The sequence below is a fragment of the Centropristis striata genome, chromosome 12 (assembly GCF_030273125.1).
Source record: "Centropristis striata isolate RG_2023a ecotype Rhode Island chromosome 12, C.striata_1.0, whole genome shotgun sequence".
NCBI classification, from domain to species: Eukaryota; Metazoa; Chordata; class Actinopteri; order Perciformes; family Serranidae; genus Centropristis; species Centropristis striata.
Genome location: NC_081528.1, coordinates 33230127 through 33255761, shown reverse-complemented (window position 1 = coordinate 33255761; position 25635 = coordinate 33230127). Strand labels below are relative to the sequence as shown.

Sequence of the window (25635 nt, the reverse complement as noted above, 5' to 3'; positions counted from 1 at the left end):
CTCAAAGCAGCATCAGAGCGGCAAGGGGACAGCACGGTGTGAAAGGGAAGCAAAGTTGGATAACCTCCGGTTTGACACATCCTACGAGACCTGATGTGAAGCAGTTCTGAACCAAGTGTGAGTGAGGGGGGGGGTTTTGGTCTCTTTTTATAGAGTTTAACGAAGATGATTTGCGCAGGAGCGTTTGGGTTAAGTGTTAAGTCTTGCTGCTGCTGATGGGGAGAGAGCCTTTGTGACAGCTCAAAGAGGAGCTGCTTCCCATCACAGCACACAAGGATAAGATAGGCCTCCAAACATAGGAGCTTCTAAAACTGTAGCCACTCTCTCAGTGCAGGGCAGGACAGGACAGGAAGAAGGGTCGGGAAGTAAAGGGTCGATGTGCTATAGCCGACATGTTCACAGTCAACATCTCATCTTCCATGTCGCTGGTGAGGAGGCTGCCTGAACACACTGTTAGGAAATGCTCTTTCAGAAGCAAGCACCGTTTCCGGATCCTAAGGTAACCATGGAGAGCTGTGCATGTGCCTCGTCGAGGCTCGGATGAAAAGCTCAAGATGGAAAGCGAGGTTATTTTAAGCTCGACTTGTTTGACTTGTCAGTTGTTTTCGCACATTTAAAGGCATTTACAACTTGTCTTTTTTTTTGTACTTTAGTTTTTTCATCTCTGTTAGAAAAAAAAGATCTAAAAGGCTGAAGAAAAAAGCAAGAATGTTTTAAGCTTTGTCAGTACAATCAGATTGAATCATATCCTGATTCTGCCTTGTAGAAACACTACTTGTAAGAAATCCTACAGACACAGACTCGCTATTGATGTTATTCCATGGCCGCACAAAAAATATCAGCTGCATCTGAGTTCAGTTAATTTTGAATGAATACACTTAAAGGGGGCCGATAATGCACATTTTCAAGTTCATGCTTTTACTTTGGGTTTCCACTTGAACATGTTTATGCTTTAATGTTCAAAGATCCCTTTTCTCATACTGCTCATGGCTGCTATCCTCTATTCACCCTCTGTCTGAGATGCTCCGTTGTAGGGCCTGTCACTTTAAGTCCCCCTGTGGAAAAAGCTCAATCTGCTGATTGATTCCAGCTCTTCTGCATCTTTGCCAAGGAAGCTAAAAAGAGGAGAAGTCACAGGGTCAAAGCAGTAGTGGAATGTAACTAAGTACATTTATTCTAGCACTGTACTTAATAACAATTTTGAGATATTTGGACTTTACTTGAGTATTTTCCACATATGCAACTTTAAACTTCTACTTCACTACATTTAGCTGACCGCTTTAGTTACTTTTCAGGTTGAGATTTGGCATGAAAATTAAAAAAGGATTGGGCATTTTTATAAATTCAACCATATAAAAGTATATTAAGTAGTTAAAATTTGCTCTACCTTGGTGACAGTAAAATGTTGCTTTCACAATTGCATCAATAAAATTAATCCGAAATATTGAAATCTGGAATATACATACCAATCTGCAAATGAGTACTTTAAATTTTGACCTTTTAAGTACATTTTGATGCTGATACTTTTGTACTTTTACTTAAGTAAGTTTGGAATATAGGATTTTACTTGTAGTTGAGTAATTTCGCAGTGTGGTATTAGTACTTTTACTGAAGTAAGGCATCCGAATACTTCTTCCACCACTGGTCAAATAGCATCACGTCATTGGGGTACAACACCCTTCCCGAAAGGCTCAATAGGTGGTGCACGTATCACTGCAGAAATGTGATTTGGGGCCCAATTCCATTCAAGTTTCCAGGATTCCAGTTAGCATGTAGCTACATGTAGCAATGAAGTTCATATAATGGCACTCTAGCAGTGAAAAATTACCAACAACAGCTTCAAAACAAACAAAAAAACAATTGGTTGATGTTCCAGCAGGAATTTAAACCAAAATTAGCTAGAAATTAATATCATCAGCATCCCAGATGACGGGATTCCTTGATGTAGCTACATGTAGAAGTGTGTCTAATGTAAACAGTGCAATAGCTGCCTGGAGCACATGACAATATATGAAAACCCGGCATGAACTGGTGTCGGTTTGAGCCAAGAGCAGAAGCAGAGTGTTCAGGATGTGAGGTTTTTGCTCAATGGGATTATTTTTACATATGTTTGCCGCATCATTTGACACTTTGGCCACATTTAATATGAACACCCAACACTATTAGAGGAAAAAAGGAAAAGCATAATGTGTCCCCTTTAACAGTGTGGTTAATCTTCATTCACTTTTCCGATGCTCGGAGTTTCTTTTATTGGAGTAATCAGGGCTTTTTCCAGTCAGTCACGGCTATGATTCTGAAAGTCTGGAATACTGCCTCGGCTGCCATCGAAGGGAAAATGGTCCTAACAGCAAGTAAGAGCGCAGCCATTAGGGATTGAGTAGGAATTGTTCCTGCAGACCGCAGGCTGAGTACTGCGAGAGAAGACCACTAATGGGAACCATGCAGTGTTTTCTGTTAAGAGTGGAAACTGTGTGTGTCTCTGTGTGTGTGTATGCCCTCATACGTGCATTTGTGTGCATTTCTATATAAAGTGTGTGCGTTTGTGTGTGTGTGAAGCCATCGCTGGGCTTCCTAGTGTGTGTGTGTGTGTGTGTGTGTGTGTGTGTGTGTTTGCACTCGTGTGAAGTGTGTTCTCAGAGGGCTTTTGCTGGACCATAGCAGCGGTTTGGCCTCTCTCGCATCTTAAAACTGAGGCAGTCTGAAAAGCCTGCTGGAGGATGAGTCATAGTGGCTAAAGCTAAAGCAGAGTGGGTCTGTCGAGCAGGAGGTGGCTCATTGTGTCTGCGTACATTAATACAAGTGGGTGTTTAAACGTGTACACGTGTGTACATTTCCATGAGATTGCCATGCAAAGCACAAAGATCTATAGCCAGCAGATAATATGCATTTGAAACCAACCGTGCTGCTGCTTGTTTTATTGCATTCACTGTATACTGCAGAGCTGTTTGCTGTTATCTTTATTAGCATTATGATTAGGACATGATTAGTTCATGGTTAATCATTGTGTTCTACTGGTGAGTGGTCCTGTAGATTAATCAGTTAAATGCTCTGTTTAAAGCACTCACTTTTAATATATATATCTACTAACAAATCTGCAGGCCCACAGCGCTCGCAGCACTCAACATTTTGGGATCATACAAAATAGAAGAGGCCGTTGTTTGAAATGGCCTCCGTGTTTTCCTCTGTTTATGCTGCTTCTATTTCAGTTTTGGTCATATCTCTCTCTGCCCATCTCTGCTCTGCTCTCTGTGCTGCCCTTCACCCTGACGCTGTCACTATGTTTGGCAGGGAGCCAAGGAAGGTGTTGCTGCACAAGGGCTCCACAGGCCTGGGCTTCAACATTGTTGGCGGGGAGGATGGAGAAGGCATCTTCGTCTCCTTCATCCTGGCAGGAGGTCCGGCTGACCTGAGCGGCGAGCTGAGGAGGGGCGACCGCATTCTCTCGGTCAGTATCTCAACGTCAACAACTGCAGGAAGTTTTGAGGCAGTTCAGCCAACTCCCGTTGTCAGAATAATGATGCTAGAACTAAGGAGGCCTGGTGTTCAGATAGCCAGCAGACATCTGCCCTGCTGAAATGTCCTTGAGCAAGACATTAAATCCATAACAACTCCGAAGGAGCTTAGCTGAGCTCTGCCAGACAAGAGAATGTTGTGAATCAATAAAGTACGCAATAAATTACACATTTAAATCCCTCGGCTTTTATTCTATATCTCTTAACCTTTTCAGACCCCAGAGTTGCTGTAAATATGTGAATGTTTATTTCAATTCTGCTTGAAGCCTCAAAATAAGTTGCCATAAATAAAGAATGAAAAATAAGTTATTCAGTCTAAGCGCAAAGGAATGTCTTTACTGCAACACTGGCAGGTTTTGGACTAAACAATTCTGGGTAGAGGAGTCAAAATCACATTGTATTTCCCCCTTCCCATATACAACCTTGATTTAAGGTAATAAAAACAGAATAAACTGATCTGCAAATCCTTTCTGACCTACATTTAATTGAATACAGTACAAATATCTATTGATAACACATATCTAACAAATGTCTAGTGTCTTACAGATGTATTCTGTTTTTTTTTACAATAAAAAGGGAGGTTCTACACTCTTGAAAATATAAAAATGTTCCTCTGTTCCAAAAACACCTATAGATTGTGTGTGATTGCAAAGGTAATTCAAAATCAGCAGTGTTATCTTTCAGTAAAGGTCATGTCATTTTAAGAAATATTTATAATCTGGTCACATATAACAATAAGGACGGATCGTATCTCCACAAACTGAAATGAAACCTTCAGGATAAGTTTTTCTCCGTCCAGTTAGACTTGTTTCCTTTACAGATCTTCACAATTAGACGAGAGACACACCTTTAGGATCTAATCTGGGTTTTCTTGCTAAAATATTTTTCGTTTTGTTGCAGGTGAATGGAGTGAACCTAAGGAATGCCACACATGAGCAGGCGGCTGCGGCACTGAAGAGAGCTGGACAGACTGTCACCATCATAGCTCAGTACAGGCCTGAAGGTAAGGCCATAGCACACATGAAATATTCATCATATTGAGCCAAAATGGGTCTGTAACTCACAGGTTTGATGGGCTGTATTGGAAATAGTTATCATTAAACAACCAAAAGTATTCTTTTTTTTTTTTTTTTTTAACTCTTTATTTATAGATCGTTTTAATTTTTCAGTACAGGAAAGTAAAACAAAACACAAACACAAAACACTGAACAATTACCCATATTCAAGGTCCGGGGGTGATCAGTAAAATCCAGAAGACAGTAGTATAATACCCAATACATGCATACAGTCTCACTCATTAGCCAAATAGGCTTGCCATTTCTGCCATCATTTTTCCCCTAAATCTTTTTGGAGTCTGATTGAGTAAGTCATTTGCTCTAATACATGTAATTGATTTACATTATTAACGAAATAATCTATAGTGGGGGCATTTTTCTGGAGCCAACATTTTGTGATGGCCTTTTTACTTATAGCCAGCAAGACCTTAACCAAAAGTATTCTTGATCCAGAATAGCCTGTTGGGTACAGATACATTTGATTAAACAAAATCCTATTAGATTTTAAATATTACACACAATATAAACTAAAAATAATAATGGCCTTACTAGATTTTGACACATGGTTCATCTACCATGACCCTGGGATTTTATGAGCTCATCAGGGTCTGCAGTTTCCCACTTTAACCGGTTAGTAATCCAGTCTTGTTATCGAGATATTAAAGAGAAACACTGATTTTACACCTTCTTTTTTTTTAAATGTCTTGTGTTACTCAGGAGGTAGCTTTTCAAGGTCTGAGAAAATTATTTTTTAAGGAATTTTTCAATAATTGGGGAAAATACTGGCTTTGTTGCTCAGAGTTAGATGATAACATCGATCACACTCTTATGACTGTTTGGTAAATAAGAAGGCACCAACGCTTTCTGCAACCTCACACTGACAAAGACTCCAGGAAATAGTCTGGCACAAACCCCCCTGTAAAACCAGACATGTTGGTTTACACACTACAGATTTTGTACAGATTAAACAAACAAGATAGCATGTGTTAAATTTAGATGTGCGGGTGGACAGGTTTCTAGAGGTTTCCAGTGGGCAGAGTAATATCAATCACCTCTTCTTAAGATGCATTTACATTGACTCAATCAGTTAGGTAAAATCAGGTAAAAACATACATGCAATATGTTGCTATTGTGAAATATTTTAAAAAATGATGAAATTATTCTAGTATGCATGTAGTTTCTTGTAATATCTCAATAGGATTTCATCATTAGATTTGCAGTGTTGCACAAACATTATAGCTTCTCGTTGTCTGGATTGCTTGTGTCTTCTCTTTTTGTGAGGGAGCAACATCTGGTTGTAAATTGTGTCAAGGATGACGGTAAAAGGGAAAGTATTGGAGGGCTTTGTTGTATTATGTTGTATTTGCTCTGACAGATGCATGTGGTCACTCTCCCATTCAGACAGGTTTCCACCTGGTCAATCACAAGTGTTTATATCATGTGGGGCATTGATATAAACATTGATACGAGTTTGGCCTCCAGTGCAACTCAGATCAAACTGTCAAACTAGGCATCAAATATGAATCAAGATTCTGTTGCTGTGTTGCCTATTTCTCGCCTAAAAATGCTTTCAGAAATACATTTTTGTGTACTGTTTAGCTGTAATCTGAGAGAGTTCAAGAGAGGGCCGCCACCTCAACCTGCACGTGTCATTCAATGCTAAGTTAATTGGTTGTAGGTCTATCCGGAGCTATGATCCGGAGGCATTTTGGTGTGTGCTTATTAATAACGCCCCTTGAAAAAAAGTTCCTGACTAATATGCATTAGCATGCATTAGCAGATGCCAGGCCAGTCAACTGTACCTTCCTGTTCTCTTCCAACTAAAATTACATTGCATTTCCCAATAATGTGTAACTATTCCTTTAACAGACATGCGCATTTACCAGGCAGCGACGTCTGATGTTGCATTGTGGGAAACGTAGGATCCAGTGTTTTTGAAGCTTAGTGGCTCACACTAGACAATAATAGTCAGGTTATTTCAGCATCTGTTGCATTTATTTAAGCCACGCTTCAACCTTTCTCTCAAAAAACCCTCAACTTTAAGAAAACGCAGCACTAAGTCGCGGGGATACAGCTTTAAGGTCGCAGTGAGACGTCAGATCCACCTGGTTTGACGGCGGTGTGTGATAAGCTGCGGCTGCAAATGAGGGCAGCGCTCCTGAAAGGCTGCTGTAGGAAGTATTCAGGTTCAGGGGCGGCTCTTGTATTAGCAGGCTGAAGTGTTAAGCCAACTGCAACAAGGCGGGCAAACGAACCGCTGTCGTCCTTCCCTGTTCAAACTCCGAGCCCCGGCTGGTCGTGAACACAAACACCGGACAGCGATGGAAACAGGCCGCTGAGCCTGAAAAGCGCGAGCTGCGACACCCGGAGGGAAAGTTTAAAGACAATAGTTTCAACTGAAAGGTGGAGAAAAAAACCGGAGAAACTTCCAAGTTGTGTCTGTCTACCAGCCTGTGCGGATGGGGGATGGGCTGGACTACAACAGCAGCAGAGCAGAAGCCGCATGAACTCCCTAATGACTGGATGAAGAAACCGGCGAAATAATAACCACAGTTTCATTAAAACTGAGGTGAGAAGAGGAGAGGATATTGACACACTGAAACAGGAACAAACTGTGTGAGGTAACAGGTCTATTTTGACTGCTACTGTCGCGAGCTTGTTGCTCTTCCTCGCTGTAACCTGCTGTTTTACCCTGTAGTACAGTATACAAAGTGAGCGCTCAGTCTCATTATGCTTGAGACACTAAAAATCAAGAGTTGTGGCTTCAAAGTCTTATAATCAGCCTCTAAATGAATAAGCTACCGTGGGAGACATGTGACAGCCTCACCCCTACTGTACTTATTACAGCCACTCCAATGGGAAACAACTGCCATTACCTGTAATCTGCTTTTGTTCCCTTTTATGACCTTTTAATTGTTGTTTCGCAATTTAAATTCCTTTTTGAGGCCAGCTGACGATATATGTTGTAATTTGGATGCAGCAAGACGTATTCAGTTACTTCAAACAGTTGCTTAATGTTCTTATGTAACCTAAAGCTTTAGGTGGGGACACTGAGGTGTGTTCAAACAGGTGTTTGTCAGCCTGGTGGTGGTTGTGACCTCACCTGTGATCTCACTTTTTAACATTTACTTAACATCTGTGTGTCACTGCTGCACCACACTTTGGACTCTCTGGCCACAAGTCCATTCATGCTGACTAAAGCAGAATTTATGTGTTGGCCAGCCTGGAAGTTATTTTCTAATTTAAACTGGTCTTATTTCTGTAAAATGGCACCACTCTTTCTGTGTAATTGCAGATTGGCTGTGCGTTACAGCTACGTTGGCAGCTGCATTTTTCCTCAGTGTTTTTGTAATTCTTTGCATGTGTACATGAGCATGCTGCAGTAATGCTGTACCAACAAAGGAAAGGATATTGTGAGCTTTAGATCCAGGCTGACTTCTCAGGTCGGACTATGACAGGAATGTGGAGGGGCATAAGTTGTAGCATGCTCTTACTGCATATTCCTTTCTCTTTCAATAAAACACAAGCCATAAAGGTCCAATAACTCTCCAAGGTCACTGAAATTGAGGTGGAACAGGATCGGTGTATTGGCACAGGGCTCGGCTACAGAAAGGCACAGGCTGAGATGAAAACTGACAGAATGGCGATATAGGTTTTCTCTCTGCTACAGATCTACTGACTATAATGCTTCATTCTTGTCCATGTGAGTTCATGTTGTCTCGCATGCCAGACCAATCAGGCAGCATCTTGAATAACGATGTGGTTAGTTGAAGGGAAGCTTTGTTTTCCATACCAAATCATGCTTTCAGCTCTGCGCCCCCTTTGTAAATCAGTGAAGGACACTTATCTGTTGGTGCACAATGCTTAACTGCTCAAAAACACACGAGCCGAGCACTGGCAAATGATTGACTTCCTGCATCCCCACTGGTGACCTGAGATCTGTCGCCAGTAATTCTGCTGGCATCCTAAAGCGGTGTGTGACATGTCGTTCGTTTTGGAGTTTGGAGCAGCAGGAGGGACCCCCAGTGAGATGTACAAGGACAGTCAGTCAAGGGGAGGAAGTGGAGGGTGAATGCTAGTTTACGCAGGGCAAACTGCCTGGAGAGTAATCTCAGGGGGCCGGGGCCCGGGCGTCCACAGACCTCTGATGGAAGGCCAGCACTGAAGACGACAAGAAGCCCCAAAAGAGCACACAGGCTGCAGCAGGAGGCCCCCCTGACTCTCAGCGGCTTTATGGAGCATCACCAAGTCAGCTCGAAGGAATGAAAGTGCGGCGTGTGTATCCACACACGGCCTTGCCCCACTGTCAAGGAGTGTAATTACACAAAAATCTTTGCGTGTAGGAAATGGGAGGAGGGCGGTGGAGGAAATGTTAAACTCAGTGGCCCCTCTGAAAACTCACACCAGTACAGAAGTTTGTATAAATACTTGAGCCATGTTCCTACTGTAGTATATTATTGGGGAGAGGGGTGTGTGTCTGCACCGGCTCGACTATCCCAGAGAACATAACACACTCTCACATTACAAGTACATGCCTGCTGTGTTGCATAACTGGATCAAAAGAGAAGCGACCGTCCCCCAAAATAAAAAAGCTGTACAACTAATGAGGACACGCAGTGGGAGTGAGAGATACAGAATAGTCCCAGTTTCTATTAGCTGTCTTTTCTTCCTGTGGGTCACTCCTAAAAATATAGGCTAGCTCTTGTGTATTAGGTGCTTGAAGGGACAGACTTTTAATATTTGTGGACTCCTGTTTCCCGGCATTTGGACAATATGCTTGTGAGTAGTGATGTTATACTGAATAACTGATGTTGGATTGATCTCTGGTCAAATAGTTTGTATAGTCAAAATCTATTAATAGACGTTGCAAATATGAGTTATTCTTAACCAGGTAGATTTGATTATGTGCTCATAAAAAACAGTTATATTTGCTGTAAGTGTCATCAGTTAATTTAACCGATTACTAATTTTATAAGCATTTGCTGCTGTAGGTTACAGCGCTAATCGTTTGTACAGGAAGGGGTTAAGATTTTAATGACTTGCATTTCTGTCCAGTATATAGAAAAGTTGTGCAGAGAGGTTTATATTTTCAGGGGTTTTTTTTCAGCCATTTGTTAAATAACAGAAGGCAGAGAAAGAGCATCGCTTCTGATTAGCATTACCTTTATTTGACTGAAGTTATTTACAGGTGTTTACAGGGTTTTTTCTAAATTAATTTCATGTTTTTCAATTAAAAATATGCAATTTCACATCATTCAGGCCCATTGTTATTACCATACTGTACCTGTGTGCAAAATTTGGGATTTGGAAGATAATGAATAAACACCCAAAAAGCTTAAAGACAACTTGATATAGAAGTCCACCAGGAACAACTACAACCGTCAGATCTGGGAAGAGTGATTCAGTTACTTTTGATGCTCTCTAGTTGATTTCACTTTCATCTGACTAGGATGGTGCCCAAAACAGCCTGGGTGCTGCACATAAGCTTGATAATGGCAGGGAGTACCCTAGTTTATTTACTTTCGAGTTAGATATCCAATTTATTTATGCCAAATTCCACAAAGTAAAAAGGTGCATTTTGTGTTTTTGAAGTTTCAAATGTTTTATTAGATAGATAGATGACAAGAAACGAAGGGAGAAAATGATTAGGAATGACATGCTATTTTTTAGTGGCGTTTAATCATTAATGACTGATCATTAACGTGGCCAGCACTCAGTTAAGGAAAATGCTTAAATTTGTATCCCTTCTTGTGTCTGAATTCTGATGTTACAGTTGTGATTTGTATTAGTTTCTGTCTGATTGATTCACAACACTTCTGAGAGATTTATCTCCGTTACTGTTACTCCACGTGCTTTGATATTTGAGGTGGAGCAAACGGTCGATACAGAGCTGAGGTTTCAGTATAAAGTATTGTTCTCCTGTGGCACTGTTGTGATCCTCCTCTCCAGTATCACAGTATTGTCTGAGCACTGGGAGTATCCTTCCTTTTCTGTGAAACAGGTGTCAACTTCCTTTACTGTTTCATATCATCTGACTTAAAAAATACAGGAAACTGAAATCACTTCATCATAAATGAAGTAAGAGCTGCAAATTGTTTATCATGTATTCATGACTTCTGTCATACAGACACGGTTTATAGAAAGCCTTGAAATTATGTTTTCAAGGTTAGGAATGTGCTTGAAGTAAATGTTCAACATAATCATCTGAAAAAAAATAACGTGTGTGTGTGTGTGTGTGTGTGTGTGTGTGTGTGTATATGTATGTATATATATATATATATATATATACACATACACACAAAGTGCCAGTATGAATTGATTGCTGTGGGTATCAATTTATTCTATAAACTTTCCTTTTCGCAGTTGCATCCATAATAATGACTTTGATGTGATGATAAAGGCTTCAAGAGTCTGGAAATATCTTCTTTAGGCGCCTTGAAAAGTCCTTGAATTGTACTCTTGTGTGTACTGTGCATAGATGGCTCTGTTGCTGATGTCGTCATTAACAACGAGGCGCGGCCGCAATTTATGGTTTAGCTTATGATTCCCTCCCTAACTCCCAACAGAGACTTAGAGCTGGTTCAGGGCTCCTCCTGCTCCTCTTGAATGTCCACAGTGTGTAGATGAATCACTTGGACGTTAGGAATGTGAACAAGCGGAGCGTTTAGCTCGTCCACCTGTGGCTCTGGTGGTGCTATCTCACCGGTGCAGCTCTCCGCCAGCCCTTCAGGTTGGTGTTATTGTGAAGCAGGGCATTAAGACCGCTCTCTGTACTCAGCTACTCTTTGTCTCGTCCCTGAAACCCCTCCTCTCCCAAGCTGCCATTCTCTCCTGTGCACGAGAGACAAGTGGACTCGCCTGAATGGCTGCGTCTGCTCTAGCTGTCCCTGTTGTAGGAGTGCTAGACGTTGCTCCTGGTTACTGGCAGTCAGGCGGTGTCTGGTTACCTCACCTTGCAGCGTCACTCTCCTGTATTGTTAACCCTTTGAGCAGGGTGGAGAGCTGGCACCGGGCCCGGGGCAGGATGTGTGTTAGCTTTGAATCCTCTTCAGCTTTCGGCGGGGGGTTCAGAGTTCACCGACCCCAAGCTTGTTGTTGCACCTGCTCAGAATTTTCCGTGAGCTTGGACTAACTTCTGCGAAATCCATCTTTGTAGTCATGGGTGTTTGTTTTTCAAGGCTACTTCTGGAGAATCTGGACTTTGATCCCGTGTTGTTCATGTTTACAGGAAATGTTGCCAGCTATGGATGATTAAACTATAAGGTAGGAGTCAAGGCAGTAAAAGAGATATGTGGAGCAACGTGGACTTCTTTTATAGGCTAATTATGATCAAGACATAGATATGTTGTTTCATTACAGCATTATCGTACATTATTACATGCCATTAACAGTGTGATTCTGGTTTATCTTGTACAGCTAAATACCTGAGCACAGCTGTACATCATAATTAATTCCAAGTGTGTTTACCTTCTCATCATCAGCGTAAAAAATACAATTGTGAAATAATTTAGATGTGTGACAGAGTGGGGTACTTGCTGATTTTCCGTGGCCCCGCGTATCCTTTGTGTGATCACATGAGCGACCTAGCCTACTTGTTTTTCTAGCTGCATCTGCCGGTCTGTTTATCTAGCCGTGTGCTGTGTGTTGCGGCGGCCTGGCTCGTTCCAGCAGCCTGGGCACAGACCTCGCTGCGCACAGTGGGCTAATGAGAGCATTCTTAATGAGGAGGTCCAGGTGGATTCATACATCATCCCCGTGCTCCGGAGCTGCAACTGGATTTACACACCTATGACAAACGGTCATGCATTTGAAATTGTTGGAGGCCTTCTCTTTTTTTAACCACACTAAAGAGCCCATGTTGAACTTAATTAATCTGTGTAATTAATTACCTGACATGAGACATTACTGGATGTGTAAGGCAGATCTGTGATAAACCATCTGTTCCTGGGGTCATTAATCAGCCTAAGGATTCGCTGTACCTTTCCTCTGTTCACCCACTGCAGCGCCACACAGATCTCCAGCAGCATAACAGTGAAACAGGAGAGCAGGCTCCCAACACTATTTTAGCCTCTTTATTAGGTATTTTCAAAACCGACTTAACCCTGTGAGTTCCACAACCCACCAGCTGATTTGAAAGGCATGTTTTCTTTTTAAATAATAACCAAGATTACACCATTAATCAAAACCGGAACCTGGACAATCAGAAAGTATTGTTGGATTTTTAAAAATTTCTGACAGTAATTGAGCAAATCAGGAAAAGTAACCAAATCTAAGCTTAAAATGGTGATATTCCACCAAAATCACTTTATTTTAAATGTCTCATTTAAAAATTTGCCAAAAATAAGTAATTTGCACTAACCAGATCTTGTAAAAAGCATTAAATTCTGCGCTCCTTTACACAACAGGGAAGCTATAAGTGACTCGGCTGAGACCAACAGTCACACAACAGAAATTCAGTGAAACTTCTGCAACTGTAAGCTGTTTACACAGAGAGCAGAGGACCAGAGAGGGTGCAAAAATGTAAATAATTCAATATGTATAGCACGTGGAGACGCCTTTTTTCCCAATATTGTTGACGCTTTTTGGCACTTGGAAAAATGCTCTGTGTGTGTGTGTGTGTGTGTGTGTATATATATATATATATATATATATATATTAATAAATAATTAAGGGTTATGTTTTTTTCTTTTTCATGGCATTATAAATACTGCATACTGCACAAAAGACATTTTGAGTTTGCCCTACTTCTAACTAGGATTGAGCTGTTTCCATAGAGGTGCAGGATGTATATAACGCAGTTAAAAAAAGAAGGCCACAGTGTGAAGAAAAATGTGACCAGAGCAGAAAAAAACACCCTGAAACTGCTTCTGAGTTCAGAGGGCTAACCTTGAGTGTATCAACTTTAAAGCCCTAAGTAGTAGTCGTGCATGCTCAAGGACCTATTTTTGACACAGTTTGTTTTGTTTGTTCCCTCCTATGCAGAGTACAGTCGCTTTGAGTCCAAGATCCACGACCTGAGGGAGCAGATGATGAACAGCAGCATGAGCTCAGGATCGGGCTCCCTGCGCACCAGTGAGAAACGCTCCCTCTATGTCAGGTAAAGCTGGAACACACACACACACACACACACACACACACCCCACACAAACACCCACACACAGTCATGCTTGCACTCACAACATGATATTCTAAAATCTGTCGTCAAAATAGCTACTCTTGCATAATAAACCTCTACCTGCCCGTTGAGGAGGGGGGTAAAGCCTGAAAGCACATGTCACACTGACGTACACTACTGGTCAAAAGTTTTAGAACACACCAACTTTTCCAGAATTTAATTGAAAATTATGCAGTTTAATGTCTCAGTGTACTCTGAAATGAATGCACATTTGCAACATTTAAAATTCTTTATTGAGCATGATAGTGTTTTGAAAGTAAAAAAAAAAAAGATTCAAAATCACATTTTATGTTGGACTAAAGGACTAAAAAAAGACACAAAATGACCCAAAAAAGACACAAAATGACTTCAAAAATGGACAAAATAGCCCAAGACTCCATAGAGTTAAGTTGTTAACCCACTTCTTGTTCCCTGAAAAAGGCCTATTTGTATAATTCTGAAATGTACATTATTTTTCAGCTTTGGTTAAGCTTCCCTTTTTTTATTTACCTCTGGCAGTTCACAACTTACCTTTGTACCCTTTCAAGCTGTTCATTTGACGTGAACTGCTTGAATTTCAATAAAAAACTGGAAAAATTGGGGTGTTCTAAAACTTTTGACCGGTAGTGTATATCACATAGATCTTATGATAAAACATGATTCTTCACGCTGAGCTTTTTGCACGGTGACATTTAATTTAGGGCATTGGGTTGATACTCCATCATGAAGTTGATGGACAGGCATCCCCTGTTGTTGTTTTGATGCCACATATGACATTGACTCTACTGTGTAATGTAGATGGACAGCGGGGCTTGTCCAAGCAACCTGTGTTATGACACTTTGGGCCGCTTGCCAAACTGGATGGAGGCTCATTTAGGAATTAAAACAGGTGGCAACCTTCCGCTCGCATAAAAGCAGCGGATCACAAAGGACCCGCAGGGGTCAAGGTGAAAGGACTGCGTGATGTAACTCCATAGTCCAAGTGCTTCGCCATATTTCTGCTGAAGCACTAATGCACTTAACTTAAGCCTAATGGCTACATTACTAGATTGATTTAGCCTAAGTTCAACAGCAATGGACCACCGGGATATATTAACAGTATATAGGTGTTATCTCATTGGTCACCCGCTAGAGAGAGGCGTGTAAGCCAGTCTGACTCATGCCTCTCTTATAGAGCGGCTCCTATAAGGCATGTAGAGCCTAGCCTGCTCCTGTGCGGGTGACTAAGCCCACAGTTATGTTGGGAAAGCTGTCTAGCTAGCCGGCTGATGCAGGAGCCGCCATGTCCTCCCAGCCCAGTCTTAGGAATGTGGAGGCGTTAAGCCTCTAAGGTGTTTTGGGTTGTTGTTGTTTTTTTTGGGGTGTTTTTTTTTTTTTTGTGTGTGTCACATGTGCTCACACTCTCACATCTCTCTGTAAGTGTGTCAAAGTGCTATAACGAAATTTTTGGCTGAGAGTCGCTCATCAACCTGTGTTAAAAGTGCACCTGTTTCCTTGTTAAGCGCTCAAGCAGATAAGCTCCGATTGCATCATGACAGTTTCAGCAGCACTGTTTACTTATTGCTGGCTGCAGTTTCTGTTGGCAGGCGTACTTGAGGAAAAAAAAAAAACCTTTAACCAGAGGGAGGAAATCTATTTAGGCCAAAACATATCTGTCCACTGGACCATGGTATGTGCCCTTTAGATATAGGCTTGTAGGTCAAGTAAAGTTAAAACCTGTAAAGCAGGTGTTAATACCTTTTAGGACTGACTCTAGGTTTACCTGTCTGACAGGATAGTGACGCACTTAAACAGACAATAAACAGTATTTGTCTCTATAGGAAACTATGTGGCAACAGCAGTTAGAAATGTCAAGGGGAAATGCATGAATGGCATGTGTTAGTATACATGTTTTCACAAATACTTTTAACCTTTATAGTTGTTACATTAAAACAAAATGTTTCAGTACACCAGACAAGGCTCCTGACTGACTTCTTGTACTGTTTAAACTGAGGCAGTAACTTTTAATTGAGGTGTACCCAAAATTTGTATAATTTCTGTCTCCTCACTGCTTATATTAACGCAGACTGGTGCTTAAATACCGCGAGGAGGGGGCTGCTATGCCTGTCACAGCACAGGACATGTTTCTTGTGCTTTTTTAGGAACTTAGGAAACCAGCAGCAAAACAGTTCCCAGCCATGCTTTGACCACAATCTTTGCAATAAATGTAATGTGCAATGTTGGCTGTTTTTTCCTGTCTGATACACGGAAATTGGACATGTAATTCTTTGCTAAGGGCATATATATTTTGGCTTATTTTCTGTGTGGTAGGCTCTGGCTTGGAGTCAGAGGAGGCCATCTGTGCTGTAGATGTCGGGTCAGGATTAGGCATCTTACAGGGGACAGGGGAGACAGGTGGTGGAGGCTTTACCTCTGCTGACAATGTCGGATCAGGGCTAGGCCTTTCAGGCCAGTGGACAGGTGTAACGGGCACTGCAGCATTTTTCTAGACAAAAAAAATACATTGATAGCAATAGTTCTCTTCCTTTTTTAATTCTTTGTGTTTTTTAGGGTTGTGATGTTGCTTAATGAGGAGCACAGTGTGTGGTTTCACACATATACACACGCCTTTTTCTCCTCCACCTTCAAAAGAAGATTATCAGAGTCAGAGCCAATCAGAGGCTGAATACGGGTGGGGGAAAAAACTAACGCTACGCACACACACACACAGAGATGGGCCTGCTAATTGTCAGCTGCTCCTGTCTGACCAATGAAAATGATTATTCCTACTTGACAGATTTTTGGTCTCCCTGCTAGGTTGCAATAAGTGGCTTTTCCCCATCTTAATTTCCCCATATTTTTGATGAGTCACAGCTCACATGCCAGCAATGTGGAAGAATGAAAAAATAACAAATAATACAGTAATACAGGAAATCCATAGCTGCCATTTTGTGCCATGGGTGGAGTAATTTGATCTCATTGCACGTGGAACCTCTCCGCTCATTCACGATAAAAGGAAGAAGGGAAGGAGTGTAACCAAAGCCTGTTGTTTTTGCAGAGCTTTGTTTGACTATGACCGAACGAGGGACAGCTGCCTGCCCAGCCAAGGCCTGAGCTTCTCTTACGGGGACATCCTCCATGTCATTAATGCTTCTGACGACGAGTGGTGGCAGGCGAGGCTGGTCACACCACATGGAGAGAGCGAGCAGATTGGGGTCATTCCCAGCAAGAAAAGGTACGCTCGCTCTATGAATGCCAGAAAAAGTTAATGTGACTACTACGATTCATGCCAAGCTTAAACTAATGTCCCTTCTTTTCTCTCCTCCCCAGAGTGGAGAAGAAAGAGCGGGCCAGGTTAAAAACAGTCAAGTTCCATGCCAGGACAGGCATGATTGAGTCCAACAGGGTAAGTGTAGAGGGCCAGCTGCTGCCTGCCCTGGTGCCAGAGAGGCTGTCTTCAGAGCTGCTGCTGGGCTCCCAGGGAGATGGCCTACTTCCCCCTGAGTGTGGGAAAGAGACCAGCACCTGCTCACTGAAGCGAGCACAAAAAGCGCTCGTATTACTGTATAGATTACACAGAAGCTCCGTGGAGATGAGAGGTCCCTGTAACCTCCACGGCTCGTGCACTCAGCGATATTAAGAAATGTGCACTTATAAAATGTCTGCACGTTTGTCAGAGGCTGATCTGTCAGATTTAATGTGCAGAAGTATAAATCAGCTGTAATGTTATCTCTGTGTTATCTATAATTTAAGCCGATTTGATTGAATGAAAATGCTCCCATGTTTAGCCTGTTTCCTTCACATTGATATGCCATTCATTTCCACCCATTACCTGCTTCTCATACTCATTATTTGATGTGTATTGTTTGTTTGCATTTCATTTGTTTTTTTTTGCATGGGTGTTGAGTACCTTCATTGAAACCCATTTTTGTTTTTGTTTTCACCCTCTCGTTGCCCCCCTTCCCCCCTCCCCTGTCTCGCCCACACATCGACAAGCAGCCAGTCAAAGTAAAGCGCAAAAAAAGCTTCAACCTGTCACGCAAGTTCCCGTTTTACAAGAGCAAGGAGAATATTGTGCAGGAGTTGGTGGAGTCTGAACGTGAGTACCAGCTGTGTGATCGAGGGGGGTGGTGGTGGTGGTGTTTGTTTTTCGTCCTATCCCCTCCATGCTTCAGTTCTGTCTCTCGACTTTCATCTTTCCGCTCACCTCCAGGGATGGTTTGTGTGATGGCACCACTCTCATCCCTTTCTCACTGTCCCCGAGAGACGCCCCACACGCAGAGCCGGCATCAGGCTGGAGGTGTGGGCTTCTCTCCGGTGTGTCTCTGCATCTGTCTATGGGCTCCAGAGGAGTGTGTGCTGCCAGCTGTGTGTGTGTGTAGCTGCATTAACACACAGGCCTTCTAACACCGTGATGTTACTCCTTGTATAAGTCCTGATCAGTTCTCCAGTCAGTCACTGACCCACAACAAGAAGAATCTCATTAACTGGACTGAAGCTTTAACACTTAACAGGTCAAAATCCCATTTTAATGGGATTGGGTTTGTGTAATTGAAAGGCCGTGGCTTACTATGAACAAAGTGGGGCTCAGGCTTAATGAGTACAGCACAGCGCCATGTGTCAGTGGGCCTGGCGAGCACTACACAGCACTCCTCTCCCTCTCTGCCCCAACTCTCACTAACCTCTTCTTCTTCCTGTCTGCTCTCTTCTCTTGGTTTCTGCTCTCACCTGTCGGGACACCTAGGACTTCCCAGGGTTAAGCGATGACTTTTATGGATCAAAGAGTTTGAGTAAGTGTGTGGTTGTACTGTGTCAAGCAAGCTGCCCCCTGAGCTCAGAGAAAAATGCTTTGTCACTGCAGACCCAGATGGGAATGCTAAACCACACACATTTAGTACGACACACACACACACACAGAACTATGTTTGTGCAACACACACACACACACACATCCACACATCCACACATGCCTACTCAGATTCACAGCACATATAAAATATGCATTCCCAAGGGAGGCTGAGTGAGCGTTACACTTATTCTGAATGTCTCATGGGGTCTTTACACTAAATGTTTAGCAGAGTTTTGTCAGATAAGGTCACACAGAGCTGGAATATATCTGTCACCAGAGCAGAGTGTTGCTATGCCTGGCTGGAAACACTTTTTCCCTCCAGTTCCCCTGAGTCAGCCAGCTCCTGCCTCCCTCCTGTGGACGGCGTAACGCCTGTATGCTTTCTTTGTCTTTTCCCCGATATGAGATCCGCTGCCACAGGCACAGATCTAGCAATAGGAAACATTGGCCTGGGAATTGCGGGTCATTTGGGATACTGTCACAGGAAACACTTAATTTCCTATTGCTTGCACCTAAAAACCACTTCCCTAATATTGTGAGAGCATGGCTGCCGCACCGAGCGAGACTTCTGCTTTCTTTATCCCCTTTTTTAATGGCCTAGATGTTGAGAAACAGGGTGCTTTTTTTTCCCCCCCGAGGCAGGTGAAAATAATTTTCACCCATAAGAGAATTAATTTTGAATTTAACTGTGGCTCTGCTGATTATTTTTAAATGATCTGCAACTCGCTCTCTTGTGCTTTTACAGAATGCCTGACATCCAACACAAGTGACAGTGAAAGCAGTTCGAGTGAGTCACCTTAATTTCTCATGGTTTCTTTTACACTGCCCACATAGATGAATAATATGGTAGATGTCGTTGATTTTACCTCTGAAATGACATCTGTAAATTAATATTCCTCTCAGTTATGACAGTTTTATTGTGTTTCTTTAAATGAGATGTAAACTTTGTGATGATTTACAGAGGGGCAGGAGGACACGATTCTTTCCTATGAGCCAGTCATTCGACAGGAAAGTAAGTGAATCACTTCCCCTCAAATGAAAACACTTGCAGCATAAGTCAAATCATTAGCATTATAAGTCTCTAAATGTATCCTCACATCACCTTATTTGTCTCTAATCCAGTCCACTACACAAGGCCTGTGATCATACTGGGTCCAATGAAGGACAGAGTAAATGATGACCTCATCTCTGAGTTTCCACACAAGTTTGGCTCCTGTGTACCCCGTGAGTTAACAGCAACAAACACATCCAGACACTGCAACTAAAAATAACAGCGGTGACAAAAAATGAAGTTGTTTCCATTCCCCTCCGCTCTGCAGATACGACTCGTCCGAGGCGAGAGAACGAGATGGACGGCCAGGACTACCACTTTGTGGGCTCACGAGAGCAAATGGAGAAAGACATTCAGGATAATAAATTCATTGAGGCTGGCCAGTTCAATGAGAACCTCTACGGGACGAGCATCTTGTCTGTCAGAACTGTGGCTGAGAGGGTAAGCTCCTGGGCTCTCTCTCACTAGATACGGTTCAATAATACAACCCTGATTTCATAAAATTTGGGACGCTGTGTAAATCATAAATGACAACAGAAGTTTGGCTTTGTATAGGCTTCAATTGTTTAAATCTCAAAAGCATTAGCAGATGATCTCATTGTGTTCTATTTGTTTTAGACAGCGTCCCCACTCTTTTGGAAATGGGGTTATATTTGGGATGTAAGCAGTTATCCAAACCAGAAATCATACAGTTATATTTAATGTTTAACCACGGTAGTCATGTTTCGCAGTATTATACGAATCACAATCAATCATTCATTAAAGCTGGGCAGGCTTCTTTTTTTTGTCATTTACTTTTTATTGGTTTTTGAAATGAACAAACAAACAATCAACATGAAGACCTATAGGACAAATACAGAAAATATCAAGGGAAAAGTAAAAGCGTACAAAAGGGGATTGAAAAACACCCAGAAAAAAAATAAATGAAAGTATTCTGATAGTCCAATCTGAGATCACCTGAAATCTGGTTTTATGGTAGAGACATATGTAATCCATTTTTGCCAATTTTCAATAAATACCTCTTTTTGTGTTCTTAAATTGAAAGTAATTCTTTCCATTACAAAGATGTTGTACACAATATCAATCCATTCATCTGCACTAGGTGTCCCTCTTCAGCCATTTGTTATTGATTTCTTACAGGCCACCAGTAATATTCTTTATTCCTCCACTCCAGTTCCTCTAAATCCACCAAATATAACACATTCGGGCAGGCTTTTTAACATATAAACATAAATAGGTACTGTCAATGTTGATGTTCAGCTTTAATAGTTGTGTGACATAGTTAATATTGTTGTATAAATACCGGTAGATAAAATATCATTTCATTTAAAAAATAAAATAAAACGCTATCTATTATCGGCAGAAACAATGGATACCAAGTAGCCATTATATGTTTGTCAGTGTTACAGCTGATTTTTCTGTCTTTTGGCATCATTGAGCAAACATTCCACAATAACCTTTCAGCATATTGTGATTCAAGTGTCTGAGAGAACACTACGAGACTTCTGCACCTCCTCTTCACTCTGTTTTCAGGCTATAGAATATCTAGCTTGTGAGGGGAGACTTTGGTCAGTCACAGGTCATTTCAGAGAGATTGTGTTACTATTGGACAGAGAATATCTGATTCAATGCTAGAAAATCTTGCAAGTTGCTATTCCAGCATGGAAACAACTGCAAAGCAACCCAAAGAGGGCTGGATTTTCAAACCATAGCCCCTTTTTCCCCCCTTATCCAGAAAACTGCTTTAATATGAACCCCATTTGTATGAAATTCAGTATTCTCTAACTAAATATATCTCCACCTGCCAACAGGGGAAACACTGCATCCTGGACGTGTCTGGGAATGCCATTAAACGACTGCAGCAAGCACAACTTTATCCGATTGCCATCTTTATTAAACCAAAATCCATTGAAGCCCTAATGTAAGTTTAAGCTTCTTTTTTTTCCACACACTGTGTAGTTAGATATGAGTGAATGTAAGTGATTCTGTGATACTAATCACAACCACTTGTCTTTTTTAGGGAAATGAATAAGAGGCAGACGTACGAGCAGGCCAATAAAGTCTTTGACAAGGCGGTTAAGCTGGAGCAAGACTTTGGAGAGTATTTCACAGGTTGGTCTCTCTGTTCTTTTGCTTTCGTTCACTGGTTAACATTTGTAATTCTGATTTGGGCTGTACCTAATGATATTCATAAAACAAAATATATTCAAACGGAAGATATTCAGTTTACTGAAGTAAACACAACAAAGACAAACACAACGCGGAACATCAAACTTAATGTTTATGAATAAATATAATGTTAGGCCATCTTGTAGATATACTAGATGATGTGGGGTTTTTACCAGGCTATCATTTCTGTACGGATTTGATCCGCTAAAAGCTAATAACTAACGTTATCTCCACCTATTCCTTCCACGCTCATTTAACATCTAAGGAAGTGAAATATCTTTCAACTTGTTGATTTATTTTAGAATGCATATTTAAATCCATTTTTCCCCCAAAATATAATCACTCAATCTCTGAAAATGTAGCTTGTTAGTCAAATTATATATCTTAGAATTTGTAAATTACTTTGATAAGCTGGTTGGTAGGAAAGAGAAATTCTTGTCATGACTAAGTTATTTAATTTCATTGTTGGGTTGCTTAATCAAGTACATTACATTATTACACTTGATGACAGGTAGTACAGGTAAGACAGGAAAGTATGGAAAGAGAGGTGAGGGGAGGACAGGAGAGGAGGAGAGTCACAAGTCTCAAAGCATTTTGTTATTCACTCACCGGCCACTTTATTAGCTAGCAAGGTGTCCCTAATAAAATGGCGGTGTGGTCTGAATTACTGTTGCTTTTCTATCACCTGAACCCAGTCTGGGCCCAGAGAACTGCCGCTCGCTGGATATTTTCTCTTTATAGGCCATTCTCTGTAAACCCTAGAGATGGTTGTTAGATCAGCTCGTCAGCAACGCCACGTCACTTAAATCACCTTTCTTCCCCTTTCTGATGCTCACGTTGAACTTCAGCAGCTGGTTTTCACCATGTCTACATGCCTAAGTGCATTGAGTTGCTGCCATGTGATTGGCTGATACGAAATTTGCTTTAATGAGTGGTTGAACAGGTGTACCTAATAAAGTGGCCGGTTTTCTGGAAAATTCTGGGAAAAAAAGCGTCAACTCTTCTACTAAATAATAGATTTTTCAGCCTCTGTAGCAGATAGAAATGAAATTCAAAAAGGTATTTGAGAGCTTATACAAATACTACAAAACGACGTATCCGCTTTCCAGGCTTCAATGAGTTAAAGCTCTTCTAGTGTGGTAAATATCTACCATCAGGGCAGAATAAAACTTGTGCGATTGTAAAAGATCTTTTGTTGCCAAATAATCATCTATTGACTTGTCAATAGATCTACCTTTCTTCTGTTTCAGCTCCATTTTTTTTGACGCCTCTGTGTTTGTGTCTCCAGCTATTGTACAGGGTGACTCACTAGAGGAGATCTACAACAAAATCAAGCTAATCATCGAGGAGCAGTCTGGTCCCTACATCTGGATCCCCTCCTCAGAGAAGCTCTGAGCTCCCTGCCGTCCCCTCTGCGTCGGTGCAGAGCTCCCCTCCTGCCTCCCAGAGACCCCACCCAAGCCCAAATAGCCCCCCTCCTCACCTCCTTTTTGCAGATATGTTTCATATCAAGTTTTAGTGTCATCATTATGTTACTCTCTAAATGAAAAAGAAGTCTTATCACCATTACTGTGACTGTGCACACCCCTGCATGAGTTTCTCAACAAATCCATTCAAGACTGGAAATGCCATTCCAAAGGAATTTGTCAAATGAAAACAAAAGGGAAAAGGAATAAATCCTTTTGTGAACTGGGACTGATTGAAGATCAGAATGTTTTACAGAAAATCTGGAGAGAGGAGTTGGGATTCAAAAAGAAGTTGCAGGGAAACAGAGACAAATCATACCAAGTTGGAACACTTTGTAAATGTTCATCAAATCACATTTAAAAAGACACGCAAGACGAGAAGTGAAGACCAATTAAGGTTTTTTTTTTCTTTTTCTAAAGACTGGATAAAATCGAGCCCTGCTGATGGTACTGTTCAAGGAGTCATCTCTCTTGTTTATAATGACTGAGGAAATTAGTGGAGCCTACAAACTGGTGATCTATTTATCACAAACCAGCTTGCTGTTTGGTCCTCTGCCAGTTGTCTGTGCTGCAGCTGATAAAGACATCTCGGGAGGCAGATCAAGAGGAAGAAATGCGTTGTGAATCTCTACATTTATATTATGAAATCACAAGATAAATGATAAAATCCCACTGAGATTTTACTACATATTAAAAACTACACATTTTACACTTCACTAGAATTGTCAATTTGGAGGGCTGTTAGATTTCATTTTTGGTTATTTTCTGTTTTTTTTTCTTTTTTCTTTTTTTTTTTTGTGGGATTTTTTGCTTGTGGTTTTTAGCTGCTCTGTGTAAAGGTTGGGGGTAGAGAAGTGTAACCGGGCTCTCTGCAAAACACCAAACTGCCTTACATCAAATACAAATTCTGTTTTGTGACTACCTGTTGTCTGTGAGGGAGGCTGCACACAATTTACAAGGAAAAGAGAGGAGACATTCTCATCTTTTCTTACTGTTTTGTGTCCTCCAACTGCCGGGAGGCCTGACTTGAGTGCAATAGTTAAAAAAAAGCAAAGTCTCACCTTTTGCAATAGTTAAAACAAAGTCTCACTGCTGTGGGCGCCTTTTCTCCCCTGTATCTCAACCTTCTTGCTGTAATTAAAACAAATTTGGCTATTTGATTACAATTTGGACAGCCAGAGCCTCCTAACTCCTGTTGAGCAGCAGACCACCCTATTACACTCTCTGCCTTCCAAGAGGATTCTCTTCTGATTGAATGGTCACATGGTACTGTCCTATCTGCCGCCATAACGGTGGCGTTAAAACGGGTAGAACAAGACAATAATTGTATTGGATGTCCTAACAATTAAAGAGTCAATATAACCTGTTTTGGATTGTGCCCCTGTACCCCTACCAAAAATAACACTAAACTTGGGTTTGATTAAAACCTACATGCTTTGTGTATCTATACACGTATGAATTCTTGATGAAACTGTTGTCGGCAGGCGCTGAACCACTGTGTTGAGCTCTTAGTGTGTCTGGCGTGAGCTAGACCGGCTCAGGAATCTCTTAACGTACAGATCACATTTCCCCTGCGACTGAACGGCCACGTTTGGGGGCGCTGACAGAGAGTTCTTTGCTGTCAAGATGTGAACGAACACATACTAACAGTTCTGTTAAAGCTTAGTTAAAGGCTTTTTCAACTTAATCAGGCTGTATTGTGTCTTCACTTTTACGTGAGGCGGGGAGCTTGTTCAAGGCGGCGGGCGTGGTAACCTTTGGCTGTGTGGCGTCACCAGGATTGAAATGACCTGCTCCACCTCCTCCCGTGCAGATCTCGGCACTGTATGTTAAAGTGTGCATGCGAGAGAGAGAGCACATCTCCAGAAGGATACGGATCCTGTGAACCTTCTCGCTCTCCTCCTCAGAGTGCAAAAGGAATTCTTTTTTCTTCTCAGAGAGCCAGACCCAGCAGAAAGTGGTAACTTAGACCTCTGGGTCCCTGGGACCTCCCCCCCCTCTGCTCTCTCCCACCCACAGAGCACCTGTACCTGCAGGCATTTTCTGAACAGGTGTGCCCACCTGCCAGGCACCACTGCTAAACCAGCTGTCATTACCTGTGTCAAAACCAGAGTTCAGGGAATAACCGAAGGGAACAGAGCCATTTATAAACTGCTTGCAGACTGTTTCAAAGGGTGTGGTAGCTGTACAATGTAAATAAGCCCCCAGCAGAATCCCCCTCACCTGTGCTTCATGCATGTGTGAATCAAACTGGGACAAACATGTTTTATAGACCACAAATGTCAGGTAAGTAAAGTTTGAGCTACTCTTGAGATATAATTTCCATACAAATGTGCTGTATTGTTGGTATTTCTCTTCAAATGCCTATTGGAAAAACTTAACTAGTCAGTTGGGAATTCA

General features: G+C 41.7%; 1 protein-coding gene across 7 annotated transcripts in view; it reads left to right on the top strand.

Moving 5' to 3' along the window:
- dlg3 (discs, large homolog 3 (Drosophila)) overlaps positions 1-24682 on the top strand; it is a 105927-nt gene extending 81245 nt beyond the window's left edge. For 3 of the 7 annotated variants that reach the window (XM_059346754.1, XM_059346755.1, XM_059346756.1), the window contains 13 exons: positions 3289-3445; positions 4413-4515; positions 13550-13664; positions 16759-16935; positions 17031-17106; positions 17700-17799; positions 19295-19336; positions 19511-19561; positions 19672-19773; positions 19869-20041; positions 21412-21521; positions 21621-21712; positions 23058-24682. In XM_059346754.1, coding sequence (XP_059202737.1) covers positions 3289-3445; positions 4413-4515; positions 13550-13664; positions 16759-16935; positions 17031-17106; positions 17700-17799; positions 19295-19336; positions 19511-19561; positions 19672-19773; positions 19869-20041; positions 21412-21521; positions 21621-21712; positions 23058-23164 — 1405 coding nt within the window. In that variant the 3' untranslated portion in view covers positions 23165-24682. Of the gene's footprint in view, positions 1-250; positions 500-3288; positions 3446-4412; positions 4516-6769; positions 7189-13549; positions 13665-16758; positions 16936-17030; positions 17107-17699; positions 17800-18444; positions 18491-19294; positions 19337-19510; positions 19562-19671; positions 19774-19868; positions 20042-21411; positions 21522-21620; positions 21713-23057 lie in introns of those variants that run through there. The other 4 variants (XM_059346758.1, XM_059346757.1, XM_059346760.1 and 1 more) reach the window with 4 other exon arrangements.
- Positions 24683-25635: the final 953 nt, after the last annotated feature.